The sequence below is a fragment of the Myotis lucifugus genome, unplaced genomic scaffold (genome assembly GCF_000147115.1).
Source record: "Myotis lucifugus unplaced genomic scaffold, Myoluc2.0 scaffold_520, whole genome shotgun sequence".
NCBI classification, from domain to species: domain Eukaryota; kingdom Metazoa; phylum Chordata; class Mammalia; order Chiroptera; family Vespertilionidae; genus Myotis; species Myotis lucifugus.
Genome location: NW_005871568.1, coordinates 375,573 through 398,177, shown reverse-complemented (window position 1 = coordinate 398,177; position 22,605 = coordinate 375,573). Strand labels below are relative to the sequence as shown.

At 45.0% G+C, this 22,605-nt stretch overlaps 1 protein-coding gene across 10 annotated transcripts in view; it reads right to left on the bottom strand.

Annotated features, from left to right (window-relative positions):
• The window catches only part of PKNOX1 (PBX/knotted 1 homeobox 1), a 51,714-nt gene that overhangs the window by 2,973 nt on the left and 26,136 nt on the right, over positions 1 to 22,605 (bottom strand). For 4 of the 10 annotated variants that reach the window (XM_023745131.1, XM_023745130.1, XM_023745133.1 and 1 more), the window contains 5 exons: positions 14,499 to 14,627; positions 9,822 to 9,898; positions 7,338 to 7,510; positions 5,236 to 5,443; positions 2,367 to 5,115 (listed from right to left, as the gene is read on the bottom strand). In XM_023745131.1, coding sequence (XP_023600899.1) covers positions 5,085 to 5,115; positions 5,236 to 5,443; positions 7,338 to 7,510; positions 9,822 to 9,898; positions 14,499 to 14,627 — 618 coding nt within the window. In that variant the 3' untranslated portion in view covers positions 2,367 to 5,084. Of the gene's footprint in view, positions 1 to 2,366; positions 5,444 to 7,337; positions 7,511 to 9,821; positions 9,899 to 14,498; positions 14,628 to 22,605 lie in introns of those variants that run through there. The other 6 variants (XM_023745136.1, XM_023745135.1, XM_023745132.1 and 3 more) reach the window with 5 other exon arrangements.

Sequence of the window (22,605 nt, the reverse complement as noted above, 5' to 3'; positions counted from 1 at the left end):
TAGCTGAGGGGACCAGGCCTGTAGGGGAGGGCAGCTGGTGACCAGGCCAGCAGGGGAGCAATTAGGCATTGATCAGGCTGGCAGGGGAGTGGTTAGGGACAATAAGGCAGGCAGGCAGGCGAGCGATTGGGAGCCAGCAGTCCTGGATTGTGAGAGGGATCCCAGATTGGAGAGGGTGCAGACTGGGCTGAGGGATACCCTCCCTCTCCCCATGCACAAATTTCGTGCACCAGGCCTCTAGTGTTGAAATAATATCAGAAAAAAATTGAGTTAACATACAGCAAAATATTTTTAAAATATACCTGATTTGCCCTAACCAGTTTGGCTCTGGATAGAGCGTCAGCCTGCGGACTGAAGGGTCCCAGGTTCGATCCCAGTCAAGGCATGTATCTTGGTTGTGGGCATATCCCCAACAGGGGCTGTGCAGGAGGCAGCTGATCAATGTTTCTCATTGATGTTTCTGACTCTATCCCTCTCCCTTCCTCTCTAAAAAATCAATAAAATATATATTTTTAAAAATAATAATTTATAAAAAAATATATATATATACCTGATTTTATCTACTAGCCATTTGCTAAAAAAAAGTCTAAGCAACTAAAGTTACCAACCTAATAAAAATGCTCCTTTCGAACCTGCTGGGATAGAGTTTCTCCCCATACCATAGCCATTATTGGCTTTTATGGGCTCAAATAGAAAATCTTAGAATGAGAAAGGTATTGGACTTATGTGTCTCCAGCACATGGAGGCTGGGAGACAAGGGAGAGGATGCTAAAAGCATCTGAAAGGAGAAGGGGTGGCGGGCAGATCCTTGGTGCAAGCACATTTCTCCCTTAAATGGAGAGGTGTACAGATGTCTCCACTGAGGCAAGTGATCTCATTTAAATCATGATATAAAACAGAAACATCTGTGCAAGGTAACCCTTTCCAAATACTTCTCTATGAGAAATCATTACTCAATTATTCAGTCATGCACCACTAACCAGTCCTTGGTAGACTAGCTGGAGATCTTGTTGAGACAGGACATTCTGCGCCTGGAGTCGGCGCAAGGGAGAGGGGGAGCCTCCCAGACCAGCATGCTCTTCAGTAAGTCACATTGGCTGAGATGCCATAGTGCTATAGTTTTGCAAATTTTAGTTTAAAAAATGGTACAGCCAACTTAGGTCTCAGTGAAGAGGATCTAATTGTAAAGAGCTAAAATAATTTGTGCTAAGAATTTCTACGTAGAGTGCATAAATATAATATGCATTATTTAGGACATCTGCATAATGCAACAAAAAGTGAAACTAAACATTTAATCTAAATACATTTCTTTCAGAATTTGCTAGATCATTACTTATTAATTAACCCTTCTCTTTCAAGATAGAATTTTATTTGTCATGAACAGCACTTCTGACCTAGAATGAACCTTAGAAACCAATTTATTTCCTTTTATAAACCAATTCCTTTCCTTTTACAAAGGAAGCACTGAAGCCTGGAGATGATGGTCAGGGCGGGGCCTTACCTGGGCAAATTTCACATCCACCCTCTCACCTCCGACATAAAGGAGTTGGAGTGACAACACAGTGACTCCGTTTTCTGTCAAATCTATCAGAATACTTCCTGAAACAAGACTTCATCCCTGCGAGTGCTAATCTCCAGCAAGATTTGAAATTTTAGCTGCACTTGTTAAAAAGTATTTAAAGTCTTCTGACTCACGTTAGCCTCTAGGTATACAGCTTTGGGGAGTTAAAACCACTCTGAAATGTTCTGCCTGGGCATGTATTTACAACAGGAACTATGAAAGGCAATACCTTACTCATCAGTCAATCTTCTCATTACTATTGAAATAATTAGATTTATGATAAAATACCAACCCCTCCCCCACCCCGAAAACAAAACAAAACATAGAAAACAAAGTCACAGGCATTACTGGTTTTTATAGGCTGAAGGCTTGGGCTCATTTTTTCCTAGAAAACCAATGACTAACTGAAGTAATTGAAGATTCTTAAAACTAAATGGCTCTAGTGTGGGGTAATCTTAATTTTTAAAATGTCCAGGGGTCACCACAAACCCCAACTGTCACCAGCAAAACATGTCAACAACCTGAATGCATTATTTGAAATGTAAAAGGAGCTTGCAGTGACATGGGCGTTAGAAAATGAAACATCCAGCCCGGCCACCGTGGCTCAATGGTTGAGCGTTGACCTATGAACCAGGTGGTCAGCATTCAGTTTTTGGTCAGGGCACATGCCCAGGTTGCAGATTCAATCCCAAGGCGGGGGCGTGCAGGGGGCATGCAGGAGGCAGTCAGGCAATGATTCTCTCTCTCGCTCTCCCTTCTCTGAAGTCAATAAAAAAATATTTTTTTAAAAAGAAGAAAACATCCATAAAGTGTGTTTCTATTTTTAATTTTTTTGCTTTGATAAATCAATTGCTTCACAAAAATCCCCTTTAAAGACAACAATCCAAGAAAACATATTGTTACAGTATTCACGTTTTAAAGATTGTCAGTTCATAGACCAAACATAATTAAAACAAAGGAAGATTGCTGAGTCATTTCTGTCACTAACTGCCAAAAATGGGCCTGTCACACCTTCTGGGTATGTTTAAGTTTGAAAAAAAAATGTGCCTCAGCACTCTTCACGCAGGTCAGAGTAGAGTCACCCGAGAGGTGACACAGAACTGATTCCTTTGCACACGGAATAAATGCTGAAACGTATCTTGCCATCTGGAACCAAAGGCTGAAAGCTGGGTTAGTCCATCAGCTGGAGTTGTCTGGGTGCAGCAAAGCCGGTCCAGCTATCTGCTCCAGCTGAGCAGCAGGGACAACATGCTTACCTGGGGTCTCAAAACATTCAAAAGCATCCTTCATAAGGAAAGAATTGAACAACAAAGGATCTGTTTGCTTACAGTGAAAATTCAGTGGAAGAGGTACTTTCACAGGTTCTCTCCAATGTCTGGAAAACGGGTGTTGATAAGGTGGAAAATGACAACAAGCATACTGGGCAGTGGTTTTATGACCCAAACAGCCATGTCAGGTGTTAATAAGGGAAGATGTTAGAAAAACCTCAGGCTGTGCCTATCCATGCGCGCACTCTCTCTAAATAACCTTTGCCCTAGCCCCCTGAAGGCAGTGACAAGAGCTTAGGGCTAAGAACACCACTTCAGCTGCAGAGGCGCACGCCTTGTCACTGGCCACATAAGCTGAATCCAGGCCAATGGAACCCTGACATGCCGCATCCAAACTGACACGGTGTGTGCAGCCCTCGGCTAACATCTGCTGCCTCAGTGCCGTGGTTTCTGGTGGGGAGAGCCAATGACCTGTAAGGAGCCTACATGCCCTGACTGTTTTTCCTAAACCAAAGAGCAGGGTGGCCCAGAGGGACAAAGGGCGGTGGGGGGAGGTGGGGAGGGCTGGCTTCCACAGATCCTCATTTTGTGAAATCCAGCAAAGTTAGAATGTAAGTAAAGCTAAAATGATCTTTGAAAGTTATGTAGACTTAAAATATTAAAAACTGTTTATAAATAAGAAATGCAAGTTACTTTAAAATGGTATGCTCTCCCCAAAGAGTTGCCAGTCAAGCTTTTTTAAAAGCTGCTGAAATACTTTAAAAGAAATTTTTATTATTTCTTTCTGCCTTCTAGGTTATCTAGGAAGTACTTTCCTATGATTAACTTTAATTAATAAATTTTTAAGGAAACGTCAGTCCCAGAAAAAAAAATCTGCACTAGCTCAGCATACCGTTCAAAGTAAACCTGGTCCATAACCAGTTACTGCTGCTGAATCTCAAGAACTAACGACCTTCCCAACCATGAGACCCTCCTTTGGAAACACGCTGAACTCTGGGTGTCACAGGTAAGATTCCATACAGACTTCCTCTCTGAAACAAGGCGCCCTGTTTTCTCTCTGAGAAAAAACCCCAATGGCAAGCGACCAAATGAAAACCAAAGTAAACAAAAAACCTAGTCTACAATTTTGATGCGTCTTGGCACCAGGAAATGGAAGTCCTAACATTATTCCAAATCTCTGGAAATTCCAGAGTAACACATACAAGGAGAAAACCTCAGCCCAGGACCAAGGGTAACCTGTGTGGCCAATGGCAGGAGCGTGCACCGCTTGTCAGCACAGTCCCGGTCACTTCATGGGTATCTGCTATAACTATGAAACGAAGCTGAATGTTTGTGATTTACCCTAGTTCTGAGCCAGTGGGACAGGGCATTTTATATTAGTTTATAATAAACATTCTATGTATAACATATGGCTGACTAAAAAATTCTAAAACACACAGCTAACATGGTATAGTCACCATTTAACTGTAGTCAAATTTAAATTAGACTGAAATATGTATGGTAAAAACTAATTACTGGCTACCATTTCATTTAACTAAGTCCTACTTAGCAAATACCTTTAGATATATGTTTAGATTAAGTGGAAAATGAAATCTGAGCATTTACATATAAACTAAAATTTGACTACATATCAAAATTTCATTAAATAGTTGTTTCTTTTGTAGTAGTAAATGTAAATTACTACCCTAGCTATCTTGGGGCAGGTTCATTAAATTTGGTCAATTCATAACACTCCAAATTGAAATAGTACACATGTATGATTTCTTCTCTAGAAATTTTATCCTCAATATAGTCATAATCCAATTCATAACGAATTTATAAAAATAGCTTTTTATCCAATAATTCCAGCAAGGTAAAAATAGGAGTTTCTTTTTATATATAGCAAATGAAACAGGCTCACTGACTATGAGAGAACGTAAAGGTACTGGAGTTGTTGTACATTCACCACAGAGTCACACCAGTTTATGGCCGTGTCTTGTCCACCTCGCACTGGCGGTTTTAAGGTGCAGAAGCTTCTTTCAAACCTGTGGGCTACACAAAGAAGTCAGCCCTCGGGTACCTGCTTTAACCACAGAACGCATTAAAACTGCATAATTTTTTTTATAAAAGTTCCTTAATCTACTTAGGGGCTCATGGGGGCTTGTCATTTGTCACATACTTAGCGTTAAACCTTTAAAGAATTTCCTTGAAGACCCACACGCACGCACACTCACTTGAAAGAAGTCGCTGCACCGGCACAGATGCCCTTGAGCTTGCTATGAAATACAAAAGTGCACTCTTCTATATCTACATATAAAACAGATCAGAAATAAAACTGTGTAAAATGTTTGCTGTGCAAACTATAAAAAGCCAGGCCCGCCGCCCTGGGTCCTGGCGCCACCCTGGGTCCTAGGCGCCCTGGCCTACTGCAGGGAGTCGCTGTTCTCCAGAACCAGCCCACTGATGTGGGTGGGGGTGAGTGCGGCCCCGCCAGCCCCTGGGCTGTCCACGGACTCGTCCTCACTCTGCTCCGCCATCATGACCTGCTGCACAGCCAGGGTGGCACCGTCTGAGGACAGAGACTGGAGGCTGTCCACATTCATGCTCACGGGCGTGGTGATCGTCACAACAGCTCCTGTGGCAAATCGGCAGAATGTAGTGGTCACTATTCAAATTAGTGCTCAGTGGAGGAAAACACTGTTAGCCAGCTGGGTGCTATTTGCTCATGTGAGCTCTCATTAAGACTGTGTGTTTCTGGGATGCTCAACAGGGGTTTAAGAAACTCTAGAATTGGCCTCAGGCCTTGCTGAAGGTCTCAGGGGTCGGGATGGAAATCGTGCCACAAGGAGAACAAAAGAGACCAGTGAAGGCAGGAGAAAGGCCCACACAGGCATAAATGGGGAGACAAAGAAAAGGGACGTAAGGTCAGAGTGAGGAGACCAGTTTGGAAGGGACGCGCTAATCCCTGCCTGTCTTGGAAACGACAGTGATCTCACGTGCTCACCTGTGAAAGTCTCCAGTGTATTAATATCCAGTGTATGAAGTGGTGAAAGCAAGAGGAGACACCACTGGATATGTTACATCTGGGGAAAGAGGCTCACTCATTCGTGTCTGTGCACAGAATACCTCCTCACAAGTGCAATGGGAGCACGTACAGGAAACTGGAAACAAGGTTGTCTCCTGAGAGGACTAGACGCCAGGATGGAGGGGAGATTTATTTTCACAGGATATTCTTGTTTTCTCCCCCAATAGACAGGTACTGCCTTTTCTTTTGGAGGAGGAGAGGGAGAGAGGGAAAAAATACCTTTCTAATTATTGGATTAAAAGAGAAAATAAAAACTGAAAATAGCAATTATTTGAATATGGATGTAGGATCACAACATACTAAAACCCACATGAGGAAGCCAAAGGCTTAAGAGCATACACTACAACTCAAGAGGAGTTCAATGGAAACCAAATAAGCCTGACTTACAGCCCACTGTGAGGGCCGTCCCAGCCTGGGCCAGGACGGCTGGGAATGTATGCCTTGAGCACGGGGCAGAGGACGGACTGGCATGTGCACGTGAGGAAATGACCTGGGCTGGGGAAAGGACCATCTGAGATTATAGAGTGGTGTCCAGCACTCTCTAGCCAGAGTGGACACGCCTGATGCACGGGAGACTGGGTGGAGCACTCCTAGGTCTTGCATGATTGTAGAGGGTGATCAGCCTGGGGCTGAGCACTGCTGGGAATAAGAACTAATCCCAAAAGCAAGATCCAGAACTAACAGAGGATGGAATCAAGCAGTGACTGTAACTGTACTCTATGATTCAAAACGTAGGCAGACCCAGGAGAGACAGAAAGACTCACACGGCACTTCTAGAGACGAAGACTACAAGGTCTAACACAAAAAGCACACTGGATGGGATCAGAGGAATTAAACACGCAGAAAAAAGAGACTGGTGCAGCTGATGGGTAGGAGCAGAACAATCCACATGAGACAGAAAAAGAATCCAAAACTTGAAAGACCATCTGCAACTGTGTGACCTTTAACCACCTAACAAGGGTGCGGAGATAAAAATATATTTGAAGAAATAATGGCCCAAACTTTCCTACCTTAGTAACAGTTATGCTGCTGAGTGAAAAAAAGACAGAGAATGAAAAGATAATACCATCAATATACATTTAAAAATACACACATACTAGACAGAAAGATATGCATTAAACACATCAGAGAGGTTGTGACGGGTCAAAGAACCGAGGGGACTAAAAGGGTAAATAAAGGGAGCGAAGTGCCAGGTGGTGAGAAGTGAGTGGGAGGGAAAAGAAAGACGAAAGGACACAGGACACAATGCACTGTGGACGCTGGGTCTTGGTGTGGGTCATGTTTCATATGCTGTGAGTGTCTTAACTCATAGGCCTCAGGATAATGCTTCCTGAGTTTCAGATGCAGAAACAGACAACTGCACACACCTTGGCTCCTGTTCCCTAAACTCACAGGAAGCGACAGTGCTTACGATTCACCACCCGCCCTGCAAGTATCCCCGTACCTTCTGACATGGAGAGCTCATTGGGTGGTGGCTGTGTGGCTCCGGATGCAATGGAGTCAGGCCAAAACCTCTGAACTGGTCTGTTCTGAGCAGTTTTCTTCTTTGTTTTTGGAGTTTCAGAACAACTAGAATCCAACATCGGCTGAAGAATTCGTCTTCTAGCATTGATGAACCTGAGCATTGAGGTCGACAAAGGAAGAACTGTCATCAAAACACCCTTTTTAAAGACACTGCAGGAGCACACAAAGACGATCAGAGTAACTCATATTCCCTATGACAACAGGTATTTAGAATATGGCACACATATTCTCTAAGTGTCCAGAAAAACAGGGCATGCTGTTTTTAAGATAATTCATTTAAATAAAGACCAACACCTCCATGGTAGCCCCTTTAAAAAAAATGCTTTTATTGACTTCAGAGAGAGGAAGGAAGAGGGAGAGAGATTTGGCTGCCTCCTGCACGCCTCCCTACTGGGGATCGAGCCAGCACCTAGGCATGTGCCCTGACAGGGAATCTAACTGTGGCCTCCTGGTTCATAGGTCGACGCTCAATTACTGAGCCATACTGGCTGGGCAAAGGTTACTTAACTTTAAAACCCTAAGATTCAAGAACATGTAAAATTGCCTTGAACACATTCTAATAACAAACAGACTGACTCCGCAGAGCCTCCCTCTGCGTCAGTCTTCAGTCCCTGTAGCACAAGCAGGACTGGACTAGGAGACTGCCCCACAGCCCTACAGTCCCCCGATGCCAGCAGCACCTTGGACGGAACCCCACTGTTCCTTTCCAGTATCTGCTTCCTTATTCTTATTCAAAGTTGCTATGAGGCATAAATTTAATTTTTGTGAATGTGAGAAAAGAAAAGAAGTCACCAAGAGAAAAAGTAGCTATAAATATTAAAAGGCTTTAGAAAATTTAAGACTTTACAAAAGTCATGTTATTAAACTGTTACTCTGTGTCTAACATTCACCTCAATCAATCAATCACTATCATGACTACATCACAATAGGAAGTTTCAACACAAGGCTGCACAAAAACAACAGGATACATACAAGACATTACAAACACCACAGCAACAATATATTTGAAACCTTCAAATTTTTGTTAGCACTCTATACTGAAAAGAATTAACAAGAAATAGTATGGCCTACTGTTGCTACCCCGATAACAAATAATGGCTCAAGTGCAGGATAATATAAATATTTAATGCAATGCTAAAGCGTGCCTCCTGAATATTTAATTACATAAACTGGGAGATTTTATCATTTACATTGGAACTTCAAGTTTGTTTTAACAGTTAAAATAAGAATATAATCATGTTTACAAGTGGTAGAATTTATGCCATTTTAAAAATTTTTTAAAAAAATATATTTTTATTGATTTCAAAGAGGAAGGGAGAGGGAAAGAGAGATAGAAACATCAATGATGAGAAAGAATCACTAATTGGCTGTCTCCTGCACGCCCACTACTGGGGATCGAGTTCACAACCTGGGCATGTGCCCTTGACCAGAATCGATCTGCGACCCTTCAGTCCTCAGGCCAACGCTCTATCCACTGAGCCATACTAGCTAGGGCGCCATTTCTTTTATGCATGTCAATTTTATTAAGCTGAAATCACTTCTTATGTCTGAATAATAAGTAAACAAACATGAGGTGAGTGACTGACAAAATATAAGTGCATCCTAGACCTTAGTGCCACTTAGTAATGTGAACAGCTCTGACTGAAGGGAACACACGTGGTCACGGTCCAGGTGTCCCCAGTCACATGTGACACAAAAACCAGAGCAGAGTGTCTCATTAATAATCATCATCCTGGGCATCTCCCCCACCCCAGGCACTGCTGTGGGGCAGGACCACCACACAGACGGCAGAGGACTGCCTCCCCCAAAGGGACACAACACAACGTTTCAAAAGATGGGAGAGCTGCAGAGGGGCCATCAGAGGTCAGGATACCTCATCCCGGCTGTCCACCACCTGGAAGCTTAGCCACGAAAACATCACATTTCTAAATCAATTCGGGAGCTTGGGAGTAGTAACGCAATAGAGGAACACATTTCTAATCGGGCAAGCAGGATATAAGCAAAAAGCCCACAATGAGATGTTGAGCATGAAAAATGTAAGTTGGAAGTGTGTGCTGAGCCCTGCTCAGGTGGGTCAGTTGGTTAGAGCATCATCCCAGTACACCAAGGTTGAGGGTTTAATCCCCCATCAGGGCTCGTACCAGAAGCAATCAATGAATGCATAAGTAAGTGGAACAACAAATCAATGTCCATCTCTCTCTCTCTCAAATCAATAAATTAAAAAAAAAAGTGTGTGCTGATTTATTCTTACGTATCTACCACTAATTCCAGCACTCTGAAAACAGGGTATTGCTAGTTAAAAGAACTCATATTTTCAACCAAATTTTACTAGATATTAGTGTCAGTGTTTCCAAGTGTTCTATGATGTTTACAGGCACAATTTTGGAAAGTGGGCGTGTCTTACCAGTTGTTAACTTGGAGTAGTGTCAAATTTGTCTGAGCAGCAATCTGTTTTTTCTCATCTTCTGTGGGGTAGGGATGCTAAAAATAAAAAAGGGTTACTATGAACTTCAATTTTTAAAAGGAACTCAGGATTTTCTAGGTAAAATCCAGGCATACAAATAATCGCTTATAAACAACTGACAAGTACCAATCAATACTACTTTTCAGTTAAAAATTTGAGTCTCATAGGTTTTTTTAGAAACACCCAAGCAGAATGAAGTGTTTCTCCTGGCTGCCCAGGAATGCCCAGGAATGGCAGCTGGTTGAAGCCCAGGCTGGTTAGACCTGTCAGCCTGAGGCTCAGAGATGACAATAGTAACACTGCCCAGCGCTACCATCTTGGGCGCTGTTCTAAGCACCTGACATACCTATAGCTTTTGTGTCAACTTGACTGAGGTATAATTTATGGGCCATAAACTGCACCCATTTACAGTGGATAAATGGTGGGGTCTGGACCCACAGACCTCTGACACAGCGGGCACCGCAGGTTTCTCTCACCTCCACACGTTCTACAGTAACTCCCTGGTGCCTCACCATCACCTCCGAGACACTGTTGTCACCTTTACTTTACAGATGAGGAAGCTGAAGCATGGAGAATTTACGAGTGATGGGACAGGGCAGGGAAACAGTAGATCCTGCATGGAGGGGACAGGGTAGAGGGAGAGGGGACTTTCCATGGAGGGGGAAGGGCAGGGGGGACAGTGAACCCTCCATGGAGGAGGCAGGGCAGGGAGGAGAGGGGACCCTCCATGAAGGGGGCAGGGAAGGGAGGAGAGGGGAACCTCCATGGAGGGTCCGGGCGGGTTGGGGGGGGGCAGGGAGCCCTCCATGGAGGGGGTAGGGTAAGGGGAGAGAAGACCCTCCATGGAGGGGACAAGATAGGGGGACAGGGAAACCTCCATGGAGGAGAGAAGGCAGAAAGAAGAGGGGACCCTCCATGGAGGGGAGAGGAAAAAAAAAAATTTATGGGCCATAAACTGCACCCATTTACAGTGGATAAATGGTGGGGTCTGGACCCACAAACCTCTGACACAGCAGGCACCGCAGGTTTCTCTCACCTCCACACATTTTACAGTAACTCCCTGGTGCCTCACCATCACCTCTGAGACACTGTTGTCACCTTTACTTTACAGATGAGGAAGCTGAAGCATGGAGAATTTACAAACTCCTCCCCCCCACCCCACCGCCCATGGCTGGCTATGTGAGGTGGCAGAAAAGGAGCCAGGTAAGCTGCTCTCTGCTGTCACTTCAGGTGGCAGGTCTCTACATGGGGACCTTGAGGAGAAACCAACAATGGATGCACTGACATTGACATCTTCTAAGGCTTTTCAAGAATGATCTCTGAGAGGTTCACGTGTGCTGTTGATAAAGAAACCAAATGGAGTGGGGGCATTTGTTATATTTCTCTTTCTATTATATATGGTTAAAACATTTCACTTTAAAAAAACAGAATCAAAACAGAAGTGAATTTCAAAATTCAGAGAAGTACCAAAGGAAAACAATTTCTGTCTATGGTGATAAACCATTTATCCAGGACTGATTACTGTCCACAAGTAGAAACCAATAAGATATTTACTCTAAAACCTACATGCACTGAAGTCCCTTATTTCAGACCAAGTGGGACCCCAGAGAGTGAATGGCACCAACAGTCAGGAGGTGGGTTATTCAGTTAGTATAACTAGTGTACACACCCTCGTTTATCATGCTAACTAGCTGCATAATATTGGGTGTTTTTTTTCCCGTTTTTATTTTAAGTGAACACTCAGTCTGTTGGAAAAGTCGCTGTGCTTGTCAGTGACAATAGAGCAGCATCAGGGTGATCTCAGCAGCAGCCTACCTGTTCCCTCCATGCGACTGGCAGCAACTCCATTTGATTCTATGAGCGTATGGCCCCGAGTTAGATGTTATGAAAACATAAATATTGCTCTTGCCCTTTAAAAAGCTCATAAAATGAAGAGGGGACAGGAAACAAAAGTGCATAAACCAGCCCAGCTGGTGTGGCTCAGTGGTTGAGCATTGACCTATGAACTAGGAGATCATAGTTTGATTCCTGGTCCGGGCACATGCTCGGGTTATGGGCTCGCTCCCCAGTGGGGCATGCAGGAGGCAGCAGAACAATGATTCTCTCTCATCATTGAGGTTTCTATTTCTCCCTCTCCCTTCTTCTCTGAAATGAATTTAAAAAAATATTTTTAAAAAGTGTACAAACCAGAAAACACCAGTAGTAAATGCTGTCCTGGAGTGTTAGAAAAACTATAAGGATAGGACAATATTTTTTAAAAAAAAGGGCAAGCAGAGATAGGAAATACTTCATAGGAGGAAAAATGTGGCATTTTAATTGAATAGATGAGCAGGGTTATTATTTTAGAAATTTTTAAAGGAAGCTTAACAGGAAAACCAATCATAGTTATATTTATTGTTTATAATAATCACAGTATATATATATATATATATATTTAAAAATATATTTTGTTGATTTTTTGCAGAGAGGAAGGGAGAGGGATAGAGAGTTAGAAACATCGATCAGCTGCCTCCTGCACACTCCCCACTGGGTATGTGCCCGCAACCAAGGTACATGCCCCTGACTGGGATCCTTGAGTCCGCAGGCCGACACTCTATCCATTGAGCCAAACCGGTTAGGGCAAACACAGTATATTTTAAAATGTCTATTCTTTTTCACTTACTACCATCTACCTGAAGCTTCCTAGTGTACACACCCTTGTTTATCATGCTAACTAGCTGCATAATACTCCATCAAATTGGTAGGTTCTAATTTACATACTAACTCATTTCCCTTCAGGATAATGAATATCATTATACCATTTAAAAAAATATATATTTTATTGATTTTTTACAGAGAGGAAAGAAGAGGGATAGAGAGTTAGAAACATCGATGAGAGAAACATCAATTAGCCGCCTCCTGCACACTCCCTACTGGGGATGTGCCCGCAACCAAGGTACATGCCCTTGACTGGAATCGAACCTGGGACCCTTCAGTCCGCAGGCCGACGTTCTATCCACTGAGCCAAACTGGTTAGGGCTCATTATACCATTTTATCTGTAAAAATATTTAATTTTCTTGTGAATTTTTTTAGGATGTATTTCTACACATGGTCACACTGTTCCTTCCCCTGACACCTGTTGCCATGTCCTGCTGGTGCAACAGCCTAACAGAGAACAGCCACCAGAGAAGGGAGGAAGCTGGGGGCCTAGTGCACAGGGAGGGGCAGCCTCAGATCCTTCAAGGTTTCCCCTCAGGAAAGGGAGGGATCTCCCTCTCCTCCCAGGACTGTTCAATGACATCACAGCTATCAGGCCCCTGGCCCTCAGGGATGGAGCCCAATGCCAGTTAGAGAAAAAGGGGGCACAGAACAGTGACAAGGGCCAAACCCAGGGGGAGATGAGACGACTGAGACCCGGGTGTTGGTCTTGGGGCTCACAATCGGGGTGAGGATGGAGACAGGTGCCAAGAGACCAATGTAAGCCTCAGGCCGGGACAGGGTGAAGGAAGAGGAAAGGCATGAGGAGACGCAGGCCTGAAAGACACCTCCACTGACGGCCACAGCACCCGGACAGCGACAAGGAAGATGGGAAAGTGAGGAAGTGGCCATCAGCTGCAGACATGAGCAGGTGATGACAGCAGTGAAGTGGAGGGGCAGATCCAGGGGCTAGCCCAGCTCTTAGGGACAACCCGGACCAGGGCTGCTCAAGGAGCAGGCGGCCACTGCACTCAGAAAGAGCTGACCGTGGATGGAAGTACCTGGCCTGAAAGCTTATTCATGAGGCTGCTGGGCAGGCCTCCTTTCCTTCTGTCCCTCCAGCACCCTTGCTGGCTCTTCCCCTGCCTGAACATGGCTATGGCTCAGCAGGGAGCATCTACTTCCTCTGTCCCCACCTGCTCCTGACAGCTGTCCCGATCAGTCCTGACTGTGGCCACTGCACTGGGAGTCACTTCTGAGAGCTGCTCTGGGTCACAGGCCTTCCCTGAGGTCAGTGGTGTGAGGACTGAGGGCTCAGTCTGGTAGAGTGAGCTTGTCCCAGTAAACCCACCGACAAGTGTGTGCTTCCTAAGACAAGGCATCTTCACAGAGAAGACATGGCCACCACCACGTGAGGAAACCAGGGGCTCAGACAGAATGGGATGGGTGGGTGCTGCCTGCTGGCCCAACTATATCTCAAATTCCACAAGCCATCTGCCGACTGCTCTGTCCATATGCCCAACTTTCCAGCTCTACCTTGGGGTTTCTTAGTGCATCTTCCTTAAAAATCCAACATAGAAATCATTGCTCTATACTAAGGTTTTGTCCAAATGCATCTTTTCTCTTCCCACTTCTCTAATTAACCTCACTCACCCCAGTCACCCTTCACGAGTAGCTTCTTTAACATGCAGAAGACGAGTATGAGCTGAATTGATTCTCTTTTCACCAGTGGTCCCCTCATTTATTTTAAGTTTAAGTGATGTCCTCCATTTTTTGGTAACCCTCCCTTCTGTCCCACACTCAACCCACATGGACAGTTAACAAAATACAGATATTAAAAACCAGGCCTACTAGCATGTACAGGCAACTTTTTTCTAGAAAACAAGCCAGAAAGAAGCCTGGCGGAGGGTGTCGCTCTCCCCGAGGTCAGGTGGTCTTACCCCTATGTGCTGAAAGAGCCAGGACCGCATCACACTGGTGGCGTGCTTTGGCAGAACGCCCCTCTTGTTCTTGGATGAGCCATCGTCTTGATGCAAGATACTCAAATCTTGGTTTAACTGTAACTGAAGCTTTTAAACAATTGAAAGATAACGTTAGAGAGCACAGACAATTATGACACCTCCAAGTATCTCACGACTTCTGATGGAGAAAATACCCAAGGATCTTAGAGATAAGGGACTGAACTTCCAGTAGAGGCACATTCGCTGGAACCCTGTTCGGGCTGATTTTAGGCTTTGGTTCCCTCTGTCTGACAACTACTTACACTAGTGCCTCAGCTATGCAGAGGCCCCGCGTCTGGTGAGGCAGATGGGATGGATGCAGACATGTGAGCCCGTGTCTCTCATGCAACACCTGTTCTCATCTTGCTTCTTCCAGGAATGGATGTGATAACACCCAAGATTTAAAGCAACCACTGAGAATGGACAGGGGAGCTGAAAGGACCCCTAACTGAAGGAGGCCATGCCAGCTGAACAGAGGGGAAGCAAACAGCAACACACCCAGTGCAACAAAGAGATCACAAAGCGACGGCTGTGGTGACGGCCTCTGCAGGGGCCTCCACAGCCACTGGGAGCAGAACTTCCCCACCCCTGACGAAAGTACACAGCACTTTCTGTCATTCCATTTCAATAGGACAGTGTGCACACAGCAGTTCTTAGATGAACGTCTCCTGCAAACCTGAGAAAAGACTTGATGTTACTGGCCCTGCCCAGGCCAGGCATGTTTCCCAGGCTCAGCCTCTCTCCCAGCCTGCCTGCAGAGAGGGTGTCACAGTGGCCACTGCAGGGACCAGGGAAGAAAACAGATGCCTGGGACCCTTGAACAACGCGGGTTTGCACTGTACGGGTCCTCCTATACGCCTGCGCATAAGTGCAAACACGGGCTGTTCAAGAGTCCACTGCACGGCTCGCTAGGGCCTCGGCATGGACACACCGGGGGCATCTCTGCTGCTTCTCGTGCTTTAATTCAGAACTTACATGTGAATCTCACTCTACAGACAAACGAGCATCAGCTTCTACAGGTCCATTTCAGTAGAATGTACTCCTAAACATAGCTTAAAGGATTTGGAAATTCACTTTTTCACCATTTTATTTGTATTTCCTCTGGATTTACATCATTTGGGATATATTCTTAAAAAGCCAGAACACCAACATCTAAAAAGACATGGAATTTATGACATGAAGGAGATATGAAGACCACTAATTTTATCTAAAATTTCTTAAAATTCAAGATATAACTGAGGGCAGAATTGTTTTTTGGAATGTATTTGTTCATTAAAGGAGTGAAAGCAAATGGTATTAAGCACCACCTGTATGCTAATGTTCATGTACAAGAAAAAGAATGAAAAATGAACTTTTAAAACTAATTCCAAAGTACCAGGGCCAAAATTTAGCTTGTTTGCCCTATCTGTCCCCATTTAATATGTGATGTTCTTCATGAAACCTGACATGTGCTTCAGGGTTGCTTTTCTGTGCCAGTTAAAGCAAAGGCAGGCTCATAAATAGGCTACGTGTCAAGGGATGGCCCGTGACTCCACTTTAAGGATGCCTCCAGGAGGGGCTGGGGACGCCAACCAAGCCCAGAGAGAAGAGCATGTAAGGGCCCATTCACCCCACTGGGCTCCAGCAAAGCCTGGGACCTGACCAAACATGGGATTTTTAAAGCCTAGGAAACTGGCTGAAAGTCCCTTTAAGAAGCAGTAAGGCCCTCAACTTCCCCCCATCATCCTTGGCAGATAACTACTCTGTCCCCATCCCCTGCAGGAGGCTCAAGGTTCCTTTCCCAAAGAAACAGACCAGATGTAGCAGATTTGGCACATGAGCATGGTTGGAGGGTGGGAGTGAGGGGCAGGGCTAGAAAGAGGGGTGAGGAAAGTCTGCACACAAAATGGGAGACCCCAGTCTCTCCTGCCCCTGACCTATGCAGTGATCAGAGAGCCCTTCCCCAGAGAAACTAAGGAAGAAATGACTGAGGGCTGGCAGAGTGCCTGCCACAGCCCAGCACTTGACAAGCACCAAACAGCTTTCATGTTTACGCTGAAAAGGGCAGCCAAGTGTCCCCAAACACTTGAAAGAAAGCCTCCATCACAAAAAATGCCGAAATCAAAGAAAACTTCAACCACCATGAACCAAAAATAGGATGCAGGGTAAAGGAGGTAAAGAAGAATATTAGAAATTAAAACAATGCTGAAGATTTTAAACTTTATAGAGGGGTTTGAAGATAAAAGAAAGTCTCTCAGAAAGTAGGCAAAAAGTTGGCAATGGGAATACAAATATAAAAATGCACAGACATCAAGAGATGGTTCATCAAAGGACTTGTATGCATGCATATATGCATAACCAATGGGCACAGACACCAGGGGAGTGAAGGCATGAGCGGGGATGGGGGGTGAGAGGGGGGAAAGGGAGATAAGAACACATACGTAATACCTTTATCAATAAAGAAAGAAACACAGAACCTGGCTGGAGATCCTGGCTAGATAACCGGAAACCAAGATGGCGGCATAGGTAAACACCGGAGTTTGCTGCCTCGAACAACCACTTCAAAAATACAACTAAAAGACGGAACGGACATCATCCAGAACCACAGGAAGGCTGGCTGAGTGGAAGTTCTACAACTAGGAGGAAAGAGAAAAGCATACCGAGGCTCAGAGGAGGCGCAGTGCTGAAGTAAAATACTAAGGTGCGGAGTGCATGCGGAACGGGCTGGAGGCTGAGGGCGCGGTTGTCGTTTTCAACCGGGAGGGAGTCTCAGGCTCTGAGCTCCAGTTTCAGGCGAGTCTCTAGGGACCCAGACTTATACGGGAGAAGCGGGACTGTCTGGCATCGCTCAGAACCCTAGGGAAGCTTTCTCTCCGAGGGGCTTGCAGCGATTACTGGGACACTGAGAAGCAGAGCCTCTGAGGGCAAGACTGAGAGCAGCCATAATTGCTAACCCTGCCCTGTTGATCCCATGGGACCCGCCCCGCCCAAGCCCTGCAGGGAGACTTTTGCTGGATAGCCTCAGGCAAAGGCTAGATTAGCACCTCCCTAGAGATCCAGGAGCCAGGAAGCCCAGAGGTCAGAATGGGACCATCCAGTTTGCAGCTCCATGGAACCATAAAAGACACACTCAGGGGGCAGATCAGTGAGCACCAAAGCCCCATCGAAGCAAGTCTAGCCCCAGAGGGGTGTCTCCAGCACAGAAGTTCTCCCACTGCAGACACAGCTGATTCTCACAGCCAATTGGCCTGGAGGTCAATTCCTCACAGTGATAACTACAACAATCAAGGCTTAACTACAACAAGACTGTGCACAAAGCCCACAAGGGGGTGCACCAAGAGTGTCTACCTCAGGTAATTGGGACACTTAGCACAGAAAGGCACTCTATCGACACAGCGAAGCATAAAAAATGCCGAGACAAAGAAACAGGACACAAACGACAGAATTGGAGGAAAGCAAACTGTTGGATATAGAGTTCAAAACCACACTTTTAAGGTCTTTAAAGAACTGTCTAGAAGCCGCCGATAAATTTAATAAGGCCCTCAAAAAGACTGGTGAGACCGCCGATAAATGTAGTGAGATCTTCAAGAAGACTGGTGAGACCGCCGATAAATGTAGTGAGATCCTCAAAAAATCTAATGAGACCCTCGATGTTGTGATAAAGAACCAACTAGAAATTAAGCATACACTGACTGAAATAAAGAATATTATACAGACTCCCAACAGCAGACCAGAGGGTTGCAAGAATCAAGTCAAAGATTTGAAATACGAAGAAGCAAGAAACACCCAACTGGAAAAGCAAAATGAAAAAAGAATCCAAAAATACGAAGATAGTGTAAGGAGCCTCTGGGACAGCTTCAAGCGTACCAACATCCGAATTATAGGGGTGCCAGAAGATGAGAGAGAGCAAGATATTGAAAACCTATTTGAAGAAATAATGACAGAAAACTTCCCCTACCTGGTGAAAGGAATAGACTTCCAAGTCCAGGAAGCGCAGAGAACCCCAAACAAAAGGAATCCAAAGAGGACCACACCAAGACACATCATAATTAAAATGCCAAGAGCAAAAGACAAAGAGAGAATCCTAAAAGCAGCAAGAGAAAAAAAGTCAGTTACCTACAAGGGAATACCCATACGACTGTCAGCTGATTTCTCAACAGAAACTTTGCAGGCCAGAAGGGAGTGGCAAGAAATATTCAAAGTGATGAATACTAAGAACCTACAACCAAGACTACTTTATCCAGCAAAGCTATCATTCAGAAGTGAAGGCCAGATAAAGAGCTTCACAGATAAGGAAAAGCTAAATGGGTTCATCACCACCAAACCAGTATTATATGAAATGCTGAAAGGTATCCTTTAAGAAGAGGAAGAAGAAAAAGGTAAAGATACAAATTATGAACAACAAATACACATCTATCAACAAGTGAATCTAAAAATCAAGTGAATAAATAATCTGATGAACAGTATGAACTGGTGATTATAATAGAATCAGGTACATAGAAAGGGAATGGACTGACTATTCTTGGGGGTGGGGAAGGGGTGTGGGGGTGAGTGAAGAGATTAGACAATAATCGTGCACCTATGGATGAGGACAGTGGGTGGGGAGTGAGGGCGGAGGGTGGGGTGGGAACTGGGTGGAGGGGAGTTATGGTGGGAAAAAAGAGTAACTAATGTAATAATCTGAACAATAAAGATTTAATTAGAAACAAAAAAAAAAATAAAATAGATAACCTAGCTAGTGAACCTGGCCAGAGAACCTGGCTAGGCTGCTGATCAACTGAAAAAAAAAAAAAAAAAAGAAAGAAAGAAAAAAACAGCCCTAAGCGGTTTGGCTCAGTAGACAGAGCGTCGGCCTGCGGACTGAAGGGTCCCAGGTTTGATTCCGGTCAAGGGCATGTACCTTGGTTGCGGGCACATCTCCAGTGCGGGGTGTGCAGGAGGCAGCTGATCGATGATTCTCTCTCATCAATGTTTCTAACTCTCTATCCCTCTCCCTTCCTCTCTGTAAAATATCAATAAAATATATTTTTAAAAAAAGAAAGGAAAAAACAAGAGATGGTTCAGAAGGGCTAATGGTCAGTTTAAGGGCCCTGGAAAAAGAATGTGGGGAGAATGGCTGTCACAGAGAGATCAAGGAAATGTCCCAGAACAAAAAATATGAAGTCCTTCTGCAGGGCTCAGCACCAAAAACTTTGAGAAAAGAGAAGCATCTAAAAGAGGGGAAAACACAAGATTGGAAAACAGAGCTACCACCAAGCTTCTCAGAGGCAGCCCTGTTACTGGAACACATGATGAAATGCCTCCCCATCTCCGGGGAAGTGACTCTCACCTGGACCTGCACATGTACACAGACTGCCTATCAAGTACGGGACCAAAATCAAGTGACTTTTAGATTTGCAAAGTCTCAGCAAAATGTACTTCGTATGCACATTTTCTCTGGAAGTTATCAAAGGGGGCAGTAAAGCCAGAAAAGTAGAAGATGTGGGCTCTGAGAGAAGGGGATCCTCAAGGTGGTGTCAAAGGAAAGGCCAAGGATGTGTGCTATGCTGGCCCTGGACAGAGCAGCCTGGAGTCCGGACACCAGGAGGGCTGAGAGCTCCTGGGCGGTACTGGTCCTGATGTGTTACCCAGGCTGGGTGGATGGGGAATCACAGAGAATGCTGGAGGATTTGGCCATCAATACCAGGGACCCTGAGCAAAGGGGGGAAATAAAACAGTGATTAGCTCGGGGAGAAGCATGCATCTGAACTGGAAAAGTGCTGCCACCATGGTTAGACACTCAGTTCAGTAGAACCCAGTATTTACATGATGTTAACACTAAAAACAGACTTGACTACAGTCCACTCGAAATGAATGGGGAGGACCTGTCTTTTCACTGGCTCCTGACCACTATGAAGCCAAAACTAGATGTTTTAAGAGGTGAGTTAAAAGAAAAGGTCATTATTTATAAACATGGAGGGAAGAAATAGAAGAAATGGCTAAAAGACCTGACAGTGGTTGTCTACGGCCACTGAGGGGCGGGAGGGAGGCACAGAGGGCAGCACAGGAGCCCCTGCCATCTGACCGGAGCCTTTCAGCACATTGGACACCGACCTATGACTTGGCAACTTGACTAAGGTAGTAGAAGTAAGACTGCCAGGCAAAGTGGAGGGGAGAAGGGGAGGGAGAGACATCAACAAAACCTCACCTCTTGGTTACTTCTCCTTTTCTCAAAAATGTTTTTAAATGGGTTTGTATTAGAAGTATAATAAAATACTTTTCCCTAGAAATGCAGTAGGAAGTGAGAATCCGAACGCTGCCCACTTCCCCACCGTGCAGATTTTTTCCAGGGAGCTGGGCGATGCTGGGCTAAATTCCCACTCCGCACCCCCCCCCCCCATGTGCTCACAACCCTGCCCCACAGTGGGCAGGGACCCGTCCTGGGGGAGAGGGATGGGATGGCACAGGCACATCCAGGACTGCCACCACACTGCTGTGCCGCCGAGGTCCACCTGTGTAATGCCACCACCAGAGTAACAACAAGAGTCGTGATAATACCAATTCTCTGGACAAAACCAACCCTGAGAGTTTTTGACACAACAACACAGAAGCACCTGCTAGTAAATTACTCACTCTAATTATCTGAAGCATAAGAACCCACACTTTTGCCCCCCCAAAAAAGAAAAATATAGCCCAGAGCAGCCTAAACAGCTGTGACAGAATCATACATATAACATCCTGGTTTATTCAAAGAACACCCCACCAAGGCCTCTATCAGGTCTATTCTGTTAGAAAACCCGAGCAGTCCTTTTCTCTGGCTTTCCAGCCAGCCACATGGGAAGCATAACCAACAGGGAGGACAGGACAGGTAAGGACCAAGGCAGAGTGGGGCTCCGTGGTCCAGAGCAGGGGCAGCATCCAGGCAGGGAGGTAACCTCTCTGGGGTTCTGCCAAACGGATCTGGGGAGTGATGTCACCTTAAACATGACAAGGTGTTCAGCTGAAATAATCCAAACTTTGTATGTTTGCTATTTAAACTAGTAATTTTTGTCTAAGAAATTTCAGTTAATTAGGAAACTTCCTTTTCAAACAGCAGGACAAATGAACCTCTAGTATATAAGTGAGGCATTTGATTTTTAAAAGTTTTCCTCTAAGAATAGCTTACTTTATTTTTTAAAAAATATTTTTACTTTCCTAACCGGTTTGGCTCAGTGCATAGAGCATCAGCCTGCGGACTGTGGGCTTCTGAGTTCGATTCTGGTCAGGGCATGTACCTTGGTTGCGGGCACATCCCCAATAAGGGGTGTGCAGGAGGCAGCTGATCGATGTTTCTCTCTCATCGATGTTTCTAACTCTCTATCCCTCTCCCTTCCTCTTTGCAAAAAAAATCAATAAAATATATTAAAGAAAAACATTTAAAAATATTTTTACTGATTTTTAGAGAGAGAGGAAGGGAGAGAAACATGGATGCTAGAACAAAACATTGATAGGCTGCCTCCTGTAGACACTCCACACTGGGAATCAAGTCTACAACCTGGCCATCTGTCCCCACCTGGAATTGAATTGGCAATCTTTCAGTGCAAGGGATAATGCCCAACCAACAGAGCCACACCGGCCAGAGCAAGAACAGTTCACTTTAATACTAGGCAACACTGCAAACCAGGCCTTGCTCTGTGCTTACAGCTATTGTAAATGGGAAGCTACAGGGAAAGCAGGGTGGTCGAGGACCCAGGGCCAGCATGGGTGGGCCTAGCTCCTCTCTTACCTCCACCCCTCTGCTTACTCGGAAGTCACCTAGAATCTGAGGCCTCACAATCACTCAGCCCTAACCAGCCCCAGCGTGACTGTCCAACAAAACCTTCCATGAATTCAAAGACGGGAACCCTGGACCGGCTGTGCCGGCTCACACACACCCCAGGCCCCCTCAAAAACACCCACATCCCCAAGGCGGGGCCTCAAAGTGGTTAAGAATATAGAAAATATCTGCACAGGCCAAAGACAAGCAACTAACATACAGAGGGAATCAATGCTCTTAAATAAGAATGGGTAACAGAAACACTTTCTTATTTAAACCCAGCTTAATGTAAAG